The sequence below is a fragment of the Canis lupus genome, chromosome 38, assembly GCF_003254725.2.
Source record: "Canis lupus dingo isolate Sandy chromosome 38, ASM325472v2, whole genome shotgun sequence".
NCBI lineage: Eukaryota > Metazoa > Chordata > Mammalia > Carnivora > Canidae > Canis > Canis lupus.
In genome coordinates, this window is record NC_064280.1 from 1,284,113 (window position 1) to 1,301,919 (window position 17,807).

Sequence of the window (17,807 nt, forward strand, 5' to 3'; positions counted from 1 at the left end):
CACCAAGCCAGATCATCAGGCCCCCGTAACGACTACATCCAAGTTATCACCATGGGAATCATCTCCACGGAAGCGGAGATGATTCCAGGGACGGTGGAAGCAAGTTCTGTGAACTTAGACCAGCTCGGGGTCTCAGAAACACACCCCCTGCCTCCCACTATCCCTGGGGACCCCCTGTCCTTCAATCCAGAAAGGGCGAACTTTGGTCCACCCCTGAACAAAGCACTGCAGGCCTCCAAGCGGTGACACTGGAATGAATGGATTTTACTCTATTACGGCCGTGGCTCTACGCTGGGAAGAGCCAGGTGGAAGGACAATGACAGGGGGCGGGGGGCCATATTAGGAGGCATGAGTTCTGTGCAGGCTGCAGACCTGGCACCCTCAGTGCCACTGTGAGGCAGCAGACTGGCGGAGAGAACGTCCTCACTTGGCCTCAGAGGAGAACCAGACCTTGGCCAGGGTCACACTGTTTCCTCCAAGAGAAGGATCCTGGCATCCCACTTCCTAAGCGCTTGCTCCCCATCCTGCCCTGCCCCGACCTCATCAATTCCCTGCCATCTGAGTAGGGGAAAGGGCCAGTGCAGCTCCCATTGCCTACACACACACACACACATAGATGTACGTAAGACTTGGAGCTTTCTCGTGAGCAGGGGAGTCTGCTCAGAATACACAGTGTGTGCACAGGATCCAACAGTATTCTACGCTCACTGCACACAACTCAGATGTGTGTGTTTGTGCACTTCCAAACCCATACGCTTCCATGTGATCCAACACACGTGTAACATCACACACAAACACATTCGCAAACGCTTTCAAAACACATATTTGTGTGTATGTCTGTATGGCGAGCCCAGTGGTTAGTTATCTGGCAACTTCAACTTCTAAAACAATCAAAAAGTCAAAAAACCAAGCAAGGGCTATTTCAGGAAAGCCAAATATCTATTGCCACGGGCACGTGGTGAAGCTCTTACAGTTATTGACAGACAAGCTCCTTGGAGTCCAGTTACTCTCATTTCTACACACTTCTGATAGGAGTTGACCTGCTGGATGTCTACCCCACGGAAGATAAGAAACAGGGAAATTTAGGGGAGAGAGAGGACTCCAGGAGGCCCACTGAAGATAGAAAAAAGTACAACTGAGGAGAAAAAGCCTCTTGTAAAATGTAGCTTATAATACCTTTAAAAATACAACAGTTTGGGAGCACGTAGCATAGTTATGATCTGTACCAAGTCTAGCTGCAGAGGGCATCCCTTCAACGGATCAGCAAAAACATGGATTTTTATAATGATACTAAATGAACAAGAGCAAGAAAGATGAATTATGTTAAATATAACTCCTTTATAAAGGCAGAGAAGTTTTAAGTGTATATTAGGGTGTATTAGGAACATATCTATTGAAATAGGTAAAATTCACGGGGCTCCCGGGTGGTTGTCGGTTATGTGGCTACCTCCGGCTCAGGTCATGATCTCCGGGTCCTGGGATGGAGCCCTGCATCAGGCTCCCTGCTGGTGGTGGTGGGGGGGGTTGTTCTCTGCCCACCCCCCCTGCCGCTCATGCTCTATCTCTCTCTCTCTCTCCCCCCTCTCTCAAACAAATAAATAAAATCTTTATCTAAAAAAAGAAAGAAACAGGGGCACCTGGGTAGCTCAGTTGGGTAAGCATCTGCCTTTGGCTCAGGTCACGATCCTGGGGTTCTGGGATCAAGCCCTATATTGGGGTCCCTGCTCACCCTCTCCCTTTGCACCTCTCCCCCTGCTCATGTTCTCACTCACTTTGCTCTCTCTCAAATAAATGGAAAAAAAATCTTAAAAAAAATAGACAACCTTTAAAAAAAAAAAAGAAAGTTAAAATTCACACAGATAGTAGCTATGTATGGGATAGATGCGATGTTATGATTGTGTGTTCACAAGTAATACCACATCTGCTTGCATTGGTAATTGGTCACACCTGCTGGACAGGTCACATCCTTCACCTTCATGAGACACGCTCTCTCCCATCCTGCACACACAGATACACATTTACAGATATCGCAATGTATACACTGTGCACAACATACACACAAATGTGTTTTATCACTCCTCATACTGCAAAAAAGCCAATTATACTTAAATACGTACATTCATAAACACTACCTCCATCCTTATATTGTACACTCACATACACATATACAAACTCCAGGAGTTTACTAAATACCACCTGTACTCATAAATAATGGTCTCTGAACAATATTCATAGACATTCTGCACACACATACACACATAGTTCTATGTTTGCACTCAAATATTCCCTTCACCCACGCACTTGAGTATACACAAATACATGTGTATCTACACACGTCACCCCCTACGGACATTGCACATGATATCCTGCCCCGCGTACAAACATAAAATTGTCGCACCTTCCCATATACCTCATGCCTGAGTGTGTACATTCTGGGTATACTGACAAGCATTACACCATCCACGCCACATACCCACACTGGGGCACCTCCTCTCCACTCTGCACCGTCATTATGGCCCGTGACCAGCACTCCCATACACACAGTCCCAGGCTTGAACCCATGCCCACAAACAGTCCTCTCTGTCCCTGGCAGAGCTGCAGCTCTGGGAATCTGGGCCAGAGGCCAAGGGACAGTGGGGACAGTAGGCTACGTCTGAGGTCTGGCCCTGCTATGCCATTTTTTAAATAGTTGGGGTTTTGGCAAAAGCAAAGTGACGGTTTGCTTTCAGCGCACAGATCCTGAAATGTAAGCTGGTGTGTATCGAGAAGGAAATCTGATAGGCTAGGGTGGGTTTTGTTTTCATGGAACCTTTGGCTGAGAAACTATAGTAGAGAGAGAGCCAGGGACTGGGGCGAGGGCAGAGGGAAGTTTTCAAAACAGTGTTGTGTGCTCTAACCCTTGAAACAGGAAGTTGCCTTTTGCCTAGAGCATGAGGAATTTGATCTTTGGAAGATTCGAGTTCATTTTACAGCTGAACTACAGAGAGGTAGGATGGAGGCCTCTGTGCAGCCAAACTGGTTCTGCTTCCTTTGGCTGCAAGATGGGACTATCTGAAGCCCATCCCTTCTCTTGTCCTCAATCCAGCCCAACCGACCTCCTCTCTCTGAAATACCTCCAAGGGTGTTCCCTGCCCGCCCACTTAATGTCCATTAGACCCTAACTGCCGGTAGGTTCTTCCTTAAGGCATAAATTTCCTTTGTTGTAGCCTGAAACCCTCTGGTTCCTAAAAATATCCATATTTAAAAGAGTGAGAAAAACCATACACAGATCCTATTTCTACTCCAGCTATTGCTATGTCAACGAATCCAATCGCAGTCACCAACACCACCATGACCACATGTGGCTACCATTTATTGAGCACTTACTAAGTGCCAGGCACTGTGCTAGGTGCTTCGCATTTATCATCACCATTCCTCACACCACCAGGCAGCTATTTCGATTTGAATTTTACATATGAGCGAATGGAGTCTCAGAAAGCCAGAATTCAAATCCCCCTTGATCACCATGAAACGCTAGCTGTTCTACTGGGCTCCTGGCTACGGTCTTGATGGCCGGCCCCTCACCCAGGCGACTGTCACTGTGGGCTAACATACCTGTCTCTCTGCCTCCTCCTTCTACTCAAGTCCTTGCAAACCTGGCATCCTTCCCGGGCACCCCTCTGGACTAGCTTCAAGGCTCCCCCTGTCTGTCCCAACCACCTTTTGTTCTGAGGAGGAGGAGGACATATTCTGTTGTCTTCCCTCCGACCTGGCTTCATGACGGTAACCACTGTACTTCCTCTATCCTGCCCCCTCCCATTAAGAGTCTCTTCCATTCTTCCTGATTCCATTCTCACTTTCTCTGGGGCGGTATCTCGGGCTGACTTTCACCCCACTGTGTCTACTCGGAACCCTCTTACTTTTGAATCAGTATGAGTCCGTTCCTCAGGCTCATCTTTTCTTAGAAAAGTGGGTTTGGATCAGTAGCCAGGGCCTGACTATTGCTCTCAACTCTGGCTACCAGCCCCATTTTCACCTTCCTATTTGCATGCAGCAAGAATGGGAAGTGAGAGGGTAGCCTGCAATGCCTGTCCCTCACTTCACAGCTGGTAATACTTTGACCCTTCCCAGCCAAGCTCAGGTATTGCCTCTTAGCTGTGCCCTTCCTTGAGCTGCCCAGGTAGAGTGGTGCCCTTGCTCCCTGCATGGCCTAAGCCATTCCTCCACAGAGCGGCGAGAAGGGTCATCACAGTTCTGAGCTCCTGGATGCAACTCTGGCCCCTTTGTACCCCACTGAGCCTAGCACAGTATCTGGTGCTCAATAAATGCTCATCTTGACCTTGAGGAAAGTCTCACTGGCCCTGCACCTCTCTAGCCCTGGCCCCCTCACAGCACTGAGCTTCCTCCCCTGCACCTGGTCAGCCGGTCTCCCTGGAGGAGTGAGGCCCGGCCCCTCTCACCAGACAGCATGCGGCCCCTGCGGGAGGCCTCGGTCGCCAGGGCACAGGAGATTTCAATCCGCTTCTCCTGCTCCTGCAGCTGGCTCTCTGAGTCCTGGGGCACGTCCACAAGGTCCCCCTCGCCGATGGGCACCACGTTCTGCATACTGAAGAGGCACAGACACACAGACATGGAGTGGGGGGACAGGATGGTCCAATGGGCTTGGGGGGGGCCTGTGAACTGAGGCTGGCAAGGTGGCCAGAGGCCTGTGAGTGGGCAGGCTCTGGTTTCCAGCAAGGCTGTCCCCAGGGGTGAGTGGGACCCAGGCAAAACACATTTCGGGACCCCCCACCACAATGTTTTAAAATGAATTAGAAGATTCAAGTGAACATTTAGGGCAGCCTTGATGAGGAAGAGAAGTCACCAGTGGGCAACCCATCAGTTTGTCTTGACAACAGCACATGCCCGTGTCCAGCAGGTTGTTTTGGAACTCGATGGCAGCGTCACTGCCCTGCCACAGGGCTGGGCCTGGTCTGCTGCCTTGAGCCACTGCCTCCATTCGCTCTCCGCCTGGGAGACTCAGGGCTCCCACTGGCATGGGTTGGGGGGCTGGATTCGGTGGCACTAGTGCCCCTGGTGCTAGGGTGGGCAGAGAATGTTGAGGTTCACTCAGACACATTACCTGGACTTGGCAATGAGTGTCTTGATCCTCTCCACCTTCTTCTGCTTTTCCTTCAACTCCTCGGGACTCAGGGGAGTATCAGGCTCCAGGTCAATATACCGTTCAGGGATGAGGACTTTGTCTGGCGTGGAGAGCTGTGAAGGGATCCAGGTCAGCACCTCCATTCCACCTGCCAACCCCCCAGGCTTTCTTCTCCCCCTCTGCCCTCCTGGACTTCACTCACCTCCTTATTGATGTCCACATCATAGTGCTGGGGTTCCAGCTCCATTTTGCGAAGCCGGGCAATTTCCTCTCTTGGTGTCTCATAGGCCTGCCCACCAGGCTCCTCTGCCCGCAGGGCTGCTTCCAGGTTGGAGATGTCCACCTCATGGATGCTACGGTGACGGCGCACCTGGGGGACAGAACCATCATGACCACAGAGGGACTTTGTCCCACTGCCGGCAGCTTGTCCTCTGCTACCCATGCCTCCAGACAGCCCTAAACCAGGCCTGGGTTCCCGCTGTCCCCGCTCATCACACCCGATCTGGCTGTCACCCCATGGCTCTCACTGCAGGGCAAAACTATCCTCTTTCTACGCTGTTTGTCCAAGGCCTGCCCACCTGCAAAGGCCCAGAGGCAAAAATCTCATCAGTGCATCTCATCCATACTTGTTACTTCTCATCTGGTGGTCCTCTGTGTTCATATTATGTGTCACATATTTTAGGCAGTTGGATTAGTGTGTCCTACGTTGGTCTTTAGTGGTTTCCTATTATGGGATCTCCAAACCACCAAGGAGAATGTAAGCTGTTTGAAGGGAGGACTTTTAATCATTATTTTCCTGTATTTCTGAATGCTAGAAAGAAAAAGTAGGCAGATGCCTGGGGCTACTCCCAGCTCCACACTCAGCAGTCAAGTGGTCCAGGAATCCCTAATTTTTCCTGTGTTTCCCTATCTCTAAAACAGGGGGGATCATTCCTAACCTGGCACTGCTGAAAGATCTAAACAAAATAACACGAGATTCGAGAATTGTGCAGTGCCATGCACCAGTGCACTATCAGCATTATCCTCAGTAGATCCAGCCCAGTGGTAAATACACAGAAAATGTTCTAGAAATATGTTTAAGTGATGGCTCCTCCTGGGGGGTGAACTTCGCACTATTCTCTATCAACTGAATTTTGTGTAATTCATTTCAACTAAAATAATCGGTGCATTCCTTTCTGTAAGTTATTTTTCTTTAAATATATACAAGGAATGCTTGTTGCAATGTATCTTCTGCCCAGTGGGGAGAAGCCTCGGCCAGTTCTCCCAAGTGCCCAGCATGGGTCCTTCCCAGCCCCTCTCTCTCTGTGCCCCTCACCCAACCGCCCGGCCAGGCCGGTCACGAGCTGGGAGTGGGCAGTGTTGGCAGATGTTGAGCCATGGCCGCGGGTGGCTGGGGGGACGTTACCACTTTGTAGGTGGGCCGGCTGGCAGGGTCAGGGGCTGGACTGGCTGGGAGCTGCAGGCTCCTCCGCTTCTCCTTCATGGAGCCACTTTGATGCCTCCGCATGCGATCCATCTGCTCCTCCACGCTCATCTTGACCTTGCCCTCGCTGGGGAACACTGCACTTTTGGGGCGCTCCTGCTGCAGCAGGGAGAACAGGGCTCTGACAGGTGCTCATCCCCCACTCCCAGCTTATTCACCTGCCCTAATGCCTTAAATGTCCCTTCTCTGGGAAGCCTGTCTGTAGTGGGTTTAAATAATGGCCCCTAAATCATATATGCAGGTCCTAAGCCCCCAGGACCTGTGCATATGACCTTATTTGGAAATATGATCTTCGTGGATGTAGTTAAGGGAAGGATCTTGAGAAGAGATCATCTGGAATTAGAGTGAACCCTGAATCCAATCTTAGAGGTCCTCATAAGAGACAAAAGGAGACAGAGAGTAGAAGGCAATGTGAAGGTGGACGCAGATACTGGAGTGTTGTGTCTACGAGCCAGGGAACACTGCAGATGGCCGGTCACGCCAGAAGCTAGGAGGCGGGCATGGGATGGATGGGACCAGCCCTGCTGATACCTTGATTTTGGACTCCTGGCCTCCACAGCTGTGAGAGAATAAACTTCTGTTGTTTTAAGCCCCCGAGTTTGGGGGGCTATCTCAACTTCCCACAGCCCTGGGAAATGAACGTACTGCCTGTGGTCAGCACATTTGACTCTGACTGCTGATTTTTGTTGGATTTGTCTCCCATCACTGGCACGTTATAATAATTTTGTTAGGGGGCACCTGGGTGGCTCAGTCAGTTAAGCGTCTGCCTTTGGGTCAGATCATGATCTCAGGGTCCTGGGTTCAAGCCCTGAGTTGGGGCCCACTGCTCAGCGAGGAGTCTGGTTCTCCTTCTCCCTCTTCCTCTCCCCCACACTCATGCATGCTCTCTCTCTCTCTCTCTCTCTCTCAAATAAATTAAATCTTAAATAATAATAATAATTTTGTTAACTATTCTTCTTTCTTATGTGTATCTGTCTTGTCCCTTGATAGGACAAGATTCCATAGAGGTCTTCTTCCTATGGAGAAGGAAGACTTCTCCAGTGGGGCTATTGCCCTCTCCCACTTGTCCCTGCCTTCGCCTCCTGCCTTGGGTTTCTTGAGTGGTGGACAGATGGGTGGATACACAGATGACCCTGGGCTCCCGCCGGGCTTCAGGGCCCATAGGCCATACTCACCCGGGAGGACAGTCCGTTGGTAAGTCCGTTAGCACTCCTCCTCACCACCCTTGATGGAGTCCCCTCTTCATCAGTGGGTGACTTTGTCCGAGGAGGCACAATGCCAACTGTAGGGAGACAGAACAGCCAGTGGGCCTTCTGGAGAGCAGCAGAGCAGGGGGACAGGGAAGCCTGCTTCCCTGAGGAGGCTGAGTCCCACCTGTGGCAGAGAGGAAAGGCCCAGGATGGGTGCGCATTCGCTCTCTTTGGTTGTGAGAGCCCCTGTCTGGGCTCCTGACACTTGGCCTTCCTTCTAGGGGAGGATGGGACAGGAAGTACCTTTGTTGAGAGCTGCCTGCTTCTCTGCCTCCACCTCTTGCCTGGTGGGCACAAGGCTGATGTCTCTAGTGGTGTCCAGGGGTGATGTCTGGTAGGGGTCTTTCTTGCTTTGCTCATAGCTTGCTTTGGGCTGGGGGTAGAAACGAGAAGATGGTCAATGCTATAGGGACTGCTGGGAATTTGGCACTCAGGGATGTTTCTTTGCTTTGCAATGGTTGGAGCATAAACACAGGACGAGAAAACTCTAAGTGTGCCAGCTGGGAAGTGGGTAGGGACGCAATGGAGCCTCCCACCCATGCCACCTTAAGGCTGGCCAATGCTGGGTCATCTTGGGAAGTGAGGGCTCAGAGCTTCCAGGAGGCTCTCAGCTGAGGCCCAGCAGAGAGGCCCCTCAACCTGACCAGTCCTCTTGGCAATTGCCAAGCAGCACAGACTTGCTGTAAGCCGGAGAGGAGGAATGCTGGAGAAGGCTACAAGGCCAAGGATCTCTGAAGATTCTGTTGGGAACTCACCCAAAACTTGAGCAAAAGAACCAGCTGGGCTTTGATACCAAGATTCTGGGGGACAGAGAAGTACATTTAGCTTGAGGGCTTCCAGAATCATGAGGTTAGAGGGGGCCTCCGACACCACTGGCAGCCCCCTATGCTCCCATAGTGCAGCTAAAGAGTCTAGCCTCAGCGAGGTACAGTTCAAAAGACTGGGCCAGAGGCTGGAAACAGCAGCTAGAGTCCAGTGAGAGAGCGTGGGTAAGTCCCACCGCCTCCCCTGGTCTGGAAAGCCTGCTCTGCCCTGCCCTTTCGGCAGCCCCTCGGGGGCTGTGTGGATCCCAGCAGCTGAGATGGATGAGAATCTTCCCAGTTTTAGACACAGGACTACTCACCAAGCAACCTCTTCCTTAACTACCTGCCTCCTGGGCAGAGAGGCTGGGGAGGCAGAACAGGGCCTGTATCCTTACACGCCAGGGCCGAGAACACCCAGGAGGACACAGGCAAGGCAGAGAGAGAGACAGTGTGGAAGAACTGGGGTCTGAGGTGGACAGGAAGGGATCGGAATGGCACCAGTAGCTGCGGGGCCCTCAATTTTCCTTGCCGGCTCGTGCTGGTGGGAAGTGGGACACACCGCCACTCGTCGGGGGCTGCCCTGGCCCCTGGGCGTGGTGACACTCATTTCCCCTCCGTCCCCAGAGAGCCAAATGGGGACTCCGCCATCCCTGTCCTCACCCCGGAGTCCGACTGGATGGCTGCAGGGAAGTTCATAGTGCAACAGGGACAAAGTGGCTCTGTGTCCTGCCCTGCCCCTTGCCGGGCCCTTTGCCCCACTCCCTCCGCCCCTGCCCTCCAGGACCCAAGGGTGCTGGGTACCTGACCCCTGGCTGGCTCGCCACTGCGGTGCCAGGAAGGGGAGCTGGGGGGTGGCCAGAAGCGGCTCTCGCTAGGGAGTGGCGGCACATTTGGAGGAGACTCCAGGGGGACGTAGGCTTTGGGGAGGGGGGGCCGTGGCGGGCCAGGCTCCTGAGGCAGAGAGAAGCCAGAGCATTAGGAGGAAGGACAGCAGCCACTGTGAGAGCAGGAGAGAAGAGCATTAGCAAGGGACAGACGACATCATGGGGACCTGGGGGGGCCCTAGACCCCCCAACTCCCACCTGCCGCCTTGGGGGGGAGCTCCAGCTCTGGAGGGGGCTCAGCCTGGCCGTGAAGGCCCTCCTTGGCTCAGCCCCACCTGGCACTGTGCCCCATGTTCCCCAATTCTCCTCCAGGCTCCCTGCTCCTTGCCTCACCATCACCCAGGGCACATTCGTACCCTGTGTCTGTGCTTCTGCTACCTCTCCCGTCTGTGATGCAACCCCCTGTCCCCCTCACTCCCCTCCCATCTGTGATGTGTCCCCCTCACTCCTCTCCTGTCCCAAAGCTTAATAGTCCAGTGAAAGCTCCACCATCTCTTTGGAACATCGGGGCATTCACAGTCAGTACTGAGACACACACTGCCAAACCTACAAGTCAGTCCTGGTACCCAGTGGACGCTGGGATCCCCAAGAGAAGGGCCTTGGGCACGCACATGTACGTTTCTGAGAGGGCCTCAGCTCATCCGTCACTCCCTGTAGACACCTGTTGATTGACCAGCTCGGAAGCTGCTCCTCACGCCCACTCTCAACCCTCTCACACGCTGGAACAACCCCGGATTGACATTCCCACTAAGTGTTCACTGTATATTTGTTAACCGAGACAGACCTCCCTGGAAGGGAGCTAAAGATGACAAATGCAGATGAGAGCAAGTAAAGGAAAAATCTGGAAGGAAGTTCACCAAACTGGGCGCAAGAATGCCCCTGTCGCGGACAGAAAGCTGAAGAGTAGGACAGGAGGCCTCCGGGGCAGAGCTGGGTGCAGTCTGCATCCTTCGGGCTGATGAGGACTGAATCCTCCCTCCCCCACCTACCTTCTACTTCATTTCCTCAGCTTACCTCACTGGACCCAGGCTTGGTGGGGGACCCCTGTGAGCCGGACACCAGAGAAAAGGGGCTCAGGGGGCTGGTGAGACTGGCGGAGCTGAGAGGGCTGGCGGGGCTGTTGGAGTTGTAGGTGGCCGTGGGGCCGAGTCCTCCTGGGGGCAAGCAGAGAGGAGAGATGAGGGATGGGCAGGGTAGGGGTGTGGCCTGGCATGTGGGTGGGCTCCAGAGGTGGAGGAGGCAGGGGAGGACCCAGGGACGTGGAGGGAGGCCTCAGGGCCACGGGCCTGCCTAAGGCTGGGGCTGGGATGCAGGCTGGCGGTGGGGAAGCATGCTGGGCAGGGGTTAGATAACAGATGGAAAGGACACTGTTGCCCCTGAGATGTCGAAGAAAGCCAACACCAAGTCCTAGGGCCTCAGGAGGACACTAAGGTAGTGGCTTCAGATCACCACCTGGCCCATGGGCTTGGGGAGCCGGTGGGGCACAGGTGCTCTTTGACCTTTTCTGGGGTGGAATCGAGACCATCAGGGTCAAGTGTCTCTGAGTGGCATGTCTGGTGTGTCCTGGGAGGAGGGGGAGGAATAAGGGAGGAAGATTCTGGAGGCCCTGACTAGCTCTGGGGACAGTGTGAGGGCCTGAAGAGGTTTGAGCTGACAGATGTGGGATGGAAGCCAGAGACAGCAGAGTGTTTCCGGTGAGCCCTTCAGGCAGCGAAGGCAGCACCCACCTCTGTGTTTGGCTGTGTCTGTGCCCCGGGATGGGTTATTCTTCCTCAGCCCCTCCATCACGTCCTGGATCCTCCAGATCTCCTTCTGGATTTGCCGGTTGAGCACCTCATTCTGGAACCGCACAAGAGCAGGTCAAGGAAAGTGGCTTCGGGGACTGCCCCGGCCTTCTCCCTGCGTCCCTTTGGGCCAGCAGTAGGCAGGAGCCTCGTGTGCGTGCACGTGCAAGCGCGCAGCTGCATCCTTAGCTTCCCCGGAAGATCAGGGTGCTCCTGCAGCCAATGCCCCTCTTGGGGGACTCTTAATAGTCTCCTGTTGTCATGGGCAAGGGTTTCCAATTGACTAATGTTCTTTCTATCCAAACGGCCCTTTTGAAATACTGACACCCAATGTATGTATGTCTGAGTAGTCGTGGATTATATGCGGTCAGAGTTTTCATTCTTTGAAAAATCATCGCTACTGCTTATTGAGCACCTGCACCCCACTCTCGCCCCACCTGCCGGGCAGCACGTGGAGGGCTCTGCATACACTAACCCCTTTCAGCTGTACCAGAACTCTGTGTGGCACAGGCAGCAAGTGTCCCGACTTTGGAGATGAAGAGACTCGTGCCCAAGAGCCTCTGTTAGTAAGCAGCGCGAGCACCACCTGCGTCTGGATGTTTGTCTCAAGAGCTGGTGCTCTTGACCAGGGTGCTTTCCTATCTCCTGAAGTGTGCATGCTGGAAGTCAGGCTTGCCCACAGGACGTGGAGGCGTTCGGTGCTCTGGACCTGGAGCCCCCCCGCTTCCCCCTCCCCAAACCAGCTACGAGGCTGGGGGGCGGGGGGCGGTGAGTTTTGTCACCCGGAGGAAACTAGGGGAACGGGGGCATGAACTGCATCAGATAGACAGGGCTTGCAAAGCTGGCTAGCTGGAGAAGATGCAGTCGGGACAACAGGAATGTCCTAAGGTCAGTATGTGCCTTGCCTCCGAGCAGAGTGTGTTTAACCTGGCCCTGGAAGGAAAGCCGCTCTTCTATCATAAAGGTCCTGAGCTGCTGGCTCCCGTACGGCCCACTGCTTCTGGGGTCACGAGAGACAGCTGCACGTATGTACTCACATCTACACCTGCATGTGATCTCAACCCGCATCCAGACCTACATCTGTATCTGTATGGACGTGTTAAATCCTTCCGGTCATTAGGTATGTCTAACCTAGCTCTCTCATGTTTCCCTTTACTCCTTCCTCATGATTTGATGCAACTAAAGAAAAATCCACATCATCTCCATCCTGAAAGCATCTGTTTTATGTGGATCTGAACCTTGTCTTTTGTCTCAGGACTGACTCCCTGTCTCAAGTCTCTGAGATCTCTGAAGCAAGAAAGGAAGCCACTTGGGTCTCTTTTGGCCCAAGGAGAAGGGAAGGCACACTCACCCCTCCTGCCCCAGGGCCCTCTTTACCTGAACGTCCAAATTGAGCTGTTCCCAGAGGTCATCGTGCAGAGCAGAGACCTCGGACTCCAGGCTCTCATACTCTATGGTACTGTTCGTCAGGGCCTGCAGCGGGAAGTGGGTTTACTGAGAGGATGGCCATTCCCAAGGCCTTCCTTCCTGCCCCACGCTGGGGCCCAGGGACCTGGGGTCTGGCAGGGCTGAGGAAGAGGGCACACAGGGACAGGAGGAAGGCGCAGGGCTGAGACATTCTGATGAGAGCCCATCACTGGCCTCACAAGAGATGCAGTGGCCCATCCAACTGCAGGCCGAAGTAGAGAACCCAGAATCCTCTCCAGATGTGGGCATAGGCCCAAAGGGGATCAGACCATGCCCCCCGCCCCTCCTGTTCTCTCCAGACTGGGTGACACAAAGTGGAGAGCACAAAGAGAGAAAACCCAGAGAACTTTGCTCCCTGGGTTTTAGAGACTTTCCTCCCTTCTGGGCCATGTTTTCCTGGGCCTTTTGCTGCTGCGCCCCAGAACTACCGTCCAAGCAGCCTGTCCTGTAGGGTCTGCCCTGTGTCCACAGCACATGACCGGGCCAGCAGCACTACCGTCGGTGTCCTAGTTCTCCAGGGGAGAGCACAGAGGGAGGCAGCAAAGCTGTGACAGCAGCCGAGGAGATAAGGAGCCCTGGACCTCACGCTGTCCTGAACGAATCCCAGTGCAGGCACTGTTTGTGGAAAATAAGCCCGTTTCCTTGGCAGAGACTCTGTGGAGCGAGCGGGCTGGCACACCTGCTGCCTATCCGCAAGACAGTAGTAAGGCCTTTTGTTTCTGCCCCTTCTTGGCAAGAGCACTGTGCTCTTGGCCCGCAGAGGAGAGTCGGAAGCAAAAGCTCGCAGCCCGGGAAGGGTGGTTCTGTCCAGGCGTGACCTCGCTGATCTGGCAGGGGGATGGGGGGGTACGGCGTGAGCGTGGGGAGGGGGTGCAGAGAGCCTGCTCCCAGTTACCTACCGTGGTGGCCTGGGACAGCTCCACCCGAATGTTGATGAGCTGGTTCTGCAGGGACTCCTTCTTGTGCAGCAGCTTCTCCGGGTAGGCAGGCTGGTTTCCAAACATCTCCAGTTCCTGGTGGGTCCCCATCAAGGCACTTTCCAGGCTCTCCTGGAGAAAGGCAGGGGAAATGGCTGTAAGCCGCCCTGCTGATTCCTCTCTGGGACTCTAAGCAGCAGAGGCCTGAGCCCCCACAATTCAACTGGCAACCTGGGCAACCTCATGGAGTCGGCCCTCACTGGCAAGGGCCACGGAAGAGCTTCAGCACTTCAGGTTCAGGGCAAGGCAGAAGACAAGGTTTTCTCAGCCTAGGGTGGAGGCGGCACCCCCACACCTGTCCATGCCAGCCTACCCACGTGCCCCCAAGCCCAGGCGACCCCCGGCTCTCACCTTCTCAGCTCGGAGCTGCTGCACCAGCCGGTCCTGTTCCCTCACCACCTTGTTCTGCTCACACAATTTGCCCAGCAGCTTCTGGGGGCCCGAGGGGGTGGGGAGGAAGGGAGGGAGAGAGAAGGGGGGTAAAGGACATGGTTTGATGGGGGCCTGGGACTTGGGTTAGACGGGCCTGGCCTCTGGATACCACCTCCTTTCCCCTGCTGAGGAACCCTAGACCTTCTTCACCTTGGCCTTGCAGGCTCCTGGGAACAGGAATATGGTCTTTACCTTGGGAGACTGAGACTCCCGTCTCCCAAGGACCTACTGGGAGGGGAGATATGCTTATTCTCTGAGAAAGTGAGTCAGCCTGAGAGGGGAGTTAAATGTTGAGCTCCTGCATTACCTTCCTCCCGGGGGTTCCAGTCCCCAGGGTTGAGGAGATAATGCGGCCTCACTGCCTAGGCCTCCCAGGCGGGCATGGATTAGAGGAGTCCACGGGGTGTCTGTCTGAACAAGCAGTCTTAGGAAAATCAGTGGACAACATAGACTGGTTCCCCAGGCTCCCAGGACTCTGTTCTCCCTTCCTTCCAGGGTCTCAGGATGGCTGATGCTGGGACCCTCCTGAGGTCTGGCCCTGGATGGAAACCCTCCCAGACCAACTGGGCAGGTCCACCACTCAGGCAAGACCAGTTGTGATGGGGAGGAGGCATGTGAGGCCTAACTTCTCTTCTGGAAAGACTTAATGTTTTCCAACATCCTCACAGTTATTTATGTCATTCCTCAAATACCCCCGTGGCTCCTTTCTACTGAGCCACATCTTGTCTTCTGGGCCTTTTAACTTCAAGGTGCAGCTCAGATGCTACCTGCTTTGTCTCTGAGCTACCAGCCCACATGGTCGCAGTGCCCTGCACTCCTGCAGAACCCACTGTCAATCCCTTTAGTCCATGAATCATATGTTGCCACCTGCTGCCACCTGGGATTTCCTGCTACCCTGATGCTCCCTGAGGCCAGGGGCAGGGCTGTGTGCTTCCCTCCAGTATCCAGGGACTACTGCCATGCTGGGCGGAGAGCAGCCTGGCTGGCACACCTCCTAACACAGTCTGTGCTCCTGTAATAAGCAGATCCCACTACTGTCGACAACAGGCCCAGGGCTCAGTAGGGCAACACACGCAGCCAGCATGGGAGGCAGGGTTAAGGATGAGAAGAGAAGGGACAGGAGGACGCGGCAGGCAGAATGTTGTCTTCATGAGACAGGACTTGGGTCAGAGGGATTGAAGAGCCACCAGAAGGACAGAGATGAACGCAGGAAGAGCCCCAGCGGAGGAGAGCAAGGATGAGACCACAGCGGGAGGGGCTGGGGAGGAGGGAGGAGCAGGAGAGCTGCTCTTACATCTGTATCTTGCTCGTTTAACTTGTAAGTGTGGAGGCCGTCCCGGAACACTTCTGGGTATGGAGGGACCTGCGGGAACATGAGGCCGGTTACAGCAGTAGGGGGACAGTTAGGGCACGTGAGGACAGGAAACCAGACAGCCTTTGCTCCGTCAGAGACTGTAGTCCCTCTGCTCTGGCAGCTTCCATTCCCAGCACCTACACTAATTCTTTGTCCCTAGCTGGGAAGCCTGCCGTGGCCCCGGCTAGGTTCTTCCCCAACACTTATGCTGCTGGAGAGAGATGCTTCTCAGCAAATAGGATCTCCTCTCTCTTCCCAAAGCTCTAGACCTATGTCGAGAGGGAGTCCGGGGGTATGGTTATCCCAGATGGCTTACTGGGAGCAACCATGAGAACACCAGCTACCCCTTGGCTGGTTTTGAGGATGAGACACAGGGAAATGGGATGAACACCAGGAACATCTGAGAATGATTATTCTGGTGGACTGCACACCAGTCACAGGACTCGTTCTTAAACCAGAAGTACTTCTGGGTCCAGCAAATGCTGCCCACCCTTGGTGATACATCTGCTAACCACAGGACATTCTATACAACTGGGGCACTGGATGGTTCCTTGTGCCCTTAACCCCAAAGACGTCTGTTAAGAAGATACCAAATATGAAACAAATCCTGGACATCAGAAAGCAGATTTGCGATCCCTGGCATGGTATGGCATGTTGGTACTGGCTGTTTTGATGGTTTGAGAAATGGGCCTTGGGTTTACCCATGAACATGAAGAATGGAGGAGACACAGTGGGACTGGATAGAGGAGGGGACCAGGCGGGGCCTGGGAGATGAGGCCTGGTGGATGAGCAGGTTGGGCAGAGCAAGCCCCAACCCAAATGGCTTGACTTGACCATGCACAAGCAGCTGAAATGGTGCTGACAGGGACCATGCTGCCAGGCAGAGGTCTTACTTGCATGAAGATCTGGGCCCTGGGGGAGGAGTTCTCCACCATTCGGTTCACCATACTGATGAGAGTCTCGCTCTCACTCATCTGCAGCAGAGGAAGGAATGGACGATTCAAACTCTGACCCCCACGGATCTATCTCCCCATCTCCCGCCTGGGCTCACTTCCCTGGAAACAGGAAAGGGCAGCTCTTCCTGGGGTCTCCAGCTCCCTCTGCTCAGCCTTACCCATTGCTCACCCCTTGTGAACCCAGTCCCAGGACCAGCACCAATGGTGTCCTGAGGAAAGGCCACAGAAGGGGCCTAGGGGCTGCTGTGCCCTCTCTCGTGGCTCTGAAGAGACCCTTCTCCTGAATGCCCTAGAGGTGTGGGTCTCATCCACACCGACCAAGGTCAACTCCCTGCCCCAGCTCTCTTTCCTCACACTGCTTCGGTTAAAGACCACACCGGCAGTTGGGAAACCCATCTCCCCAAATTTGGACTAAATGAAACAGCTGAGAAAGAAAACCTGGGGCTGCTCTTTGGATGGGCCTTCGCAAAGAGGTAGGCACAGCTCTCTCTCCCCAACCCCTGCCCACCTCTTGGCTCTAGAGTAGAAAGGATTGCTAAACACGGTTTCCAGAGCTGGGCTGGTAGCATCCATGCCGATCTTGGATGACGCTAGGGAGCAAATAAGGAGGCCAAAACAAGCAAGCCATGTTAAAGGGACACCAGATACTGGAACACTGCTCTCCAACATGTTATCTTTGTGTTTCAAGGATCATTAGGAACATGGGAAGGGGAAAGACTATTTGCCAAATGAAATAGAAAGAGAGATGGGGAAAAAAAAAAGAAAGAAAGAAAGAAAGAAAGAAAGAAAGAAAGAAAGAAAGAAAGAAAGAAAGAAAGAGAGGTGGGGAAGGGCAGGATGGGGGCGGGGGAGGAAGGGAGGGAGGACAAGCCAAACAAATCAACTAGAGATGCCATCACTGGTTCCACCGTGACAGCATCAAAAAGTGAATCGATTAGGGAGTGTCCTTGGCTATGTCCCTTTAACTCAACTGAGCTGCAGGAGAGGGTAGCAGGAGACAAGAGGGAAGTTGTATGGAAAAAGCTTTTTAGGAAGAGGAAGTGAGTGGGGGAAGAGATAGAGCCGCCTTAGGGCAGAGCTTCTGGGGTCATAGTTCAGGGGGCCCTCAGTTTTTGGCTCTTATCTCCCCAATCTTTGTTGGGCCCACACATATTTTCCTCTTACTGCTTTAGGGGGCAACCCAAAGGCGGCCTTGCCTCTGTGTGTTGTGGACAGGCCAGGGGCACTCAGCCACCCCCATGTGCATGGCCCACTGCATTTTGAAAGGCTTTCCTCAGATCTGATCTCTTTGTTAC

General features: G+C 53.9%; 1 protein-coding gene across 24 annotated transcripts in view; it reads right to left on the reverse strand.

Moving 5' to 3' along the window:
• The window catches only part of PLEKHA6 (pleckstrin homology domain containing A6), a 140,651-nt gene that overhangs the window by 5,025 nt on the left and 117,819 nt on the right, over positions 1-17,807 (reverse strand). For 17 of the 24 annotated variants that reach the window (XM_049106883.1, XM_025421179.3, XM_025421173.3 and 14 more), the window contains 14 exons: positions 16,450-16,530; positions 15,497-15,565; positions 14,122-14,202; positions 13,693-13,842; positions 12,704-12,799; positions 11,270-11,381; positions 10,557-10,696; positions 9,460-9,609; positions 8,099-8,228; positions 7,781-7,887; positions 6,528-6,704; positions 5,325-5,492; positions 5,102-5,235; positions 4,440-4,585 (listed from right to left, as the gene is read on the reverse strand). In XM_049106883.1, the coding sequence (XP_048962840.1) occupies positions 4,440-4,585; positions 5,102-5,235; positions 5,325-5,492; positions 6,528-6,704; positions 7,781-7,887; positions 8,099-8,228; positions 9,460-9,609; positions 10,557-10,696; positions 11,270-11,381; positions 12,704-12,799; positions 13,693-13,842; positions 14,122-14,202; positions 15,497-15,565; positions 16,450-16,530 (1,741 nt within the window). The remainder of the gene's footprint in view (positions 1-4,439; positions 4,586-5,101; positions 5,236-5,324; positions 5,493-6,527; positions 6,705-7,780; positions 7,888-8,098; positions 8,229-9,459; positions 9,610-10,556; positions 10,697-11,269; positions 11,382-12,703; positions 12,800-13,692; positions 13,843-14,121; positions 14,203-15,496; positions 15,566-16,449; positions 16,531-17,807) is intronic. The other 7 variants (XM_049106887.1, XM_049106890.1, XM_049106886.1 and 4 more) reach the window with 4 other exon arrangements.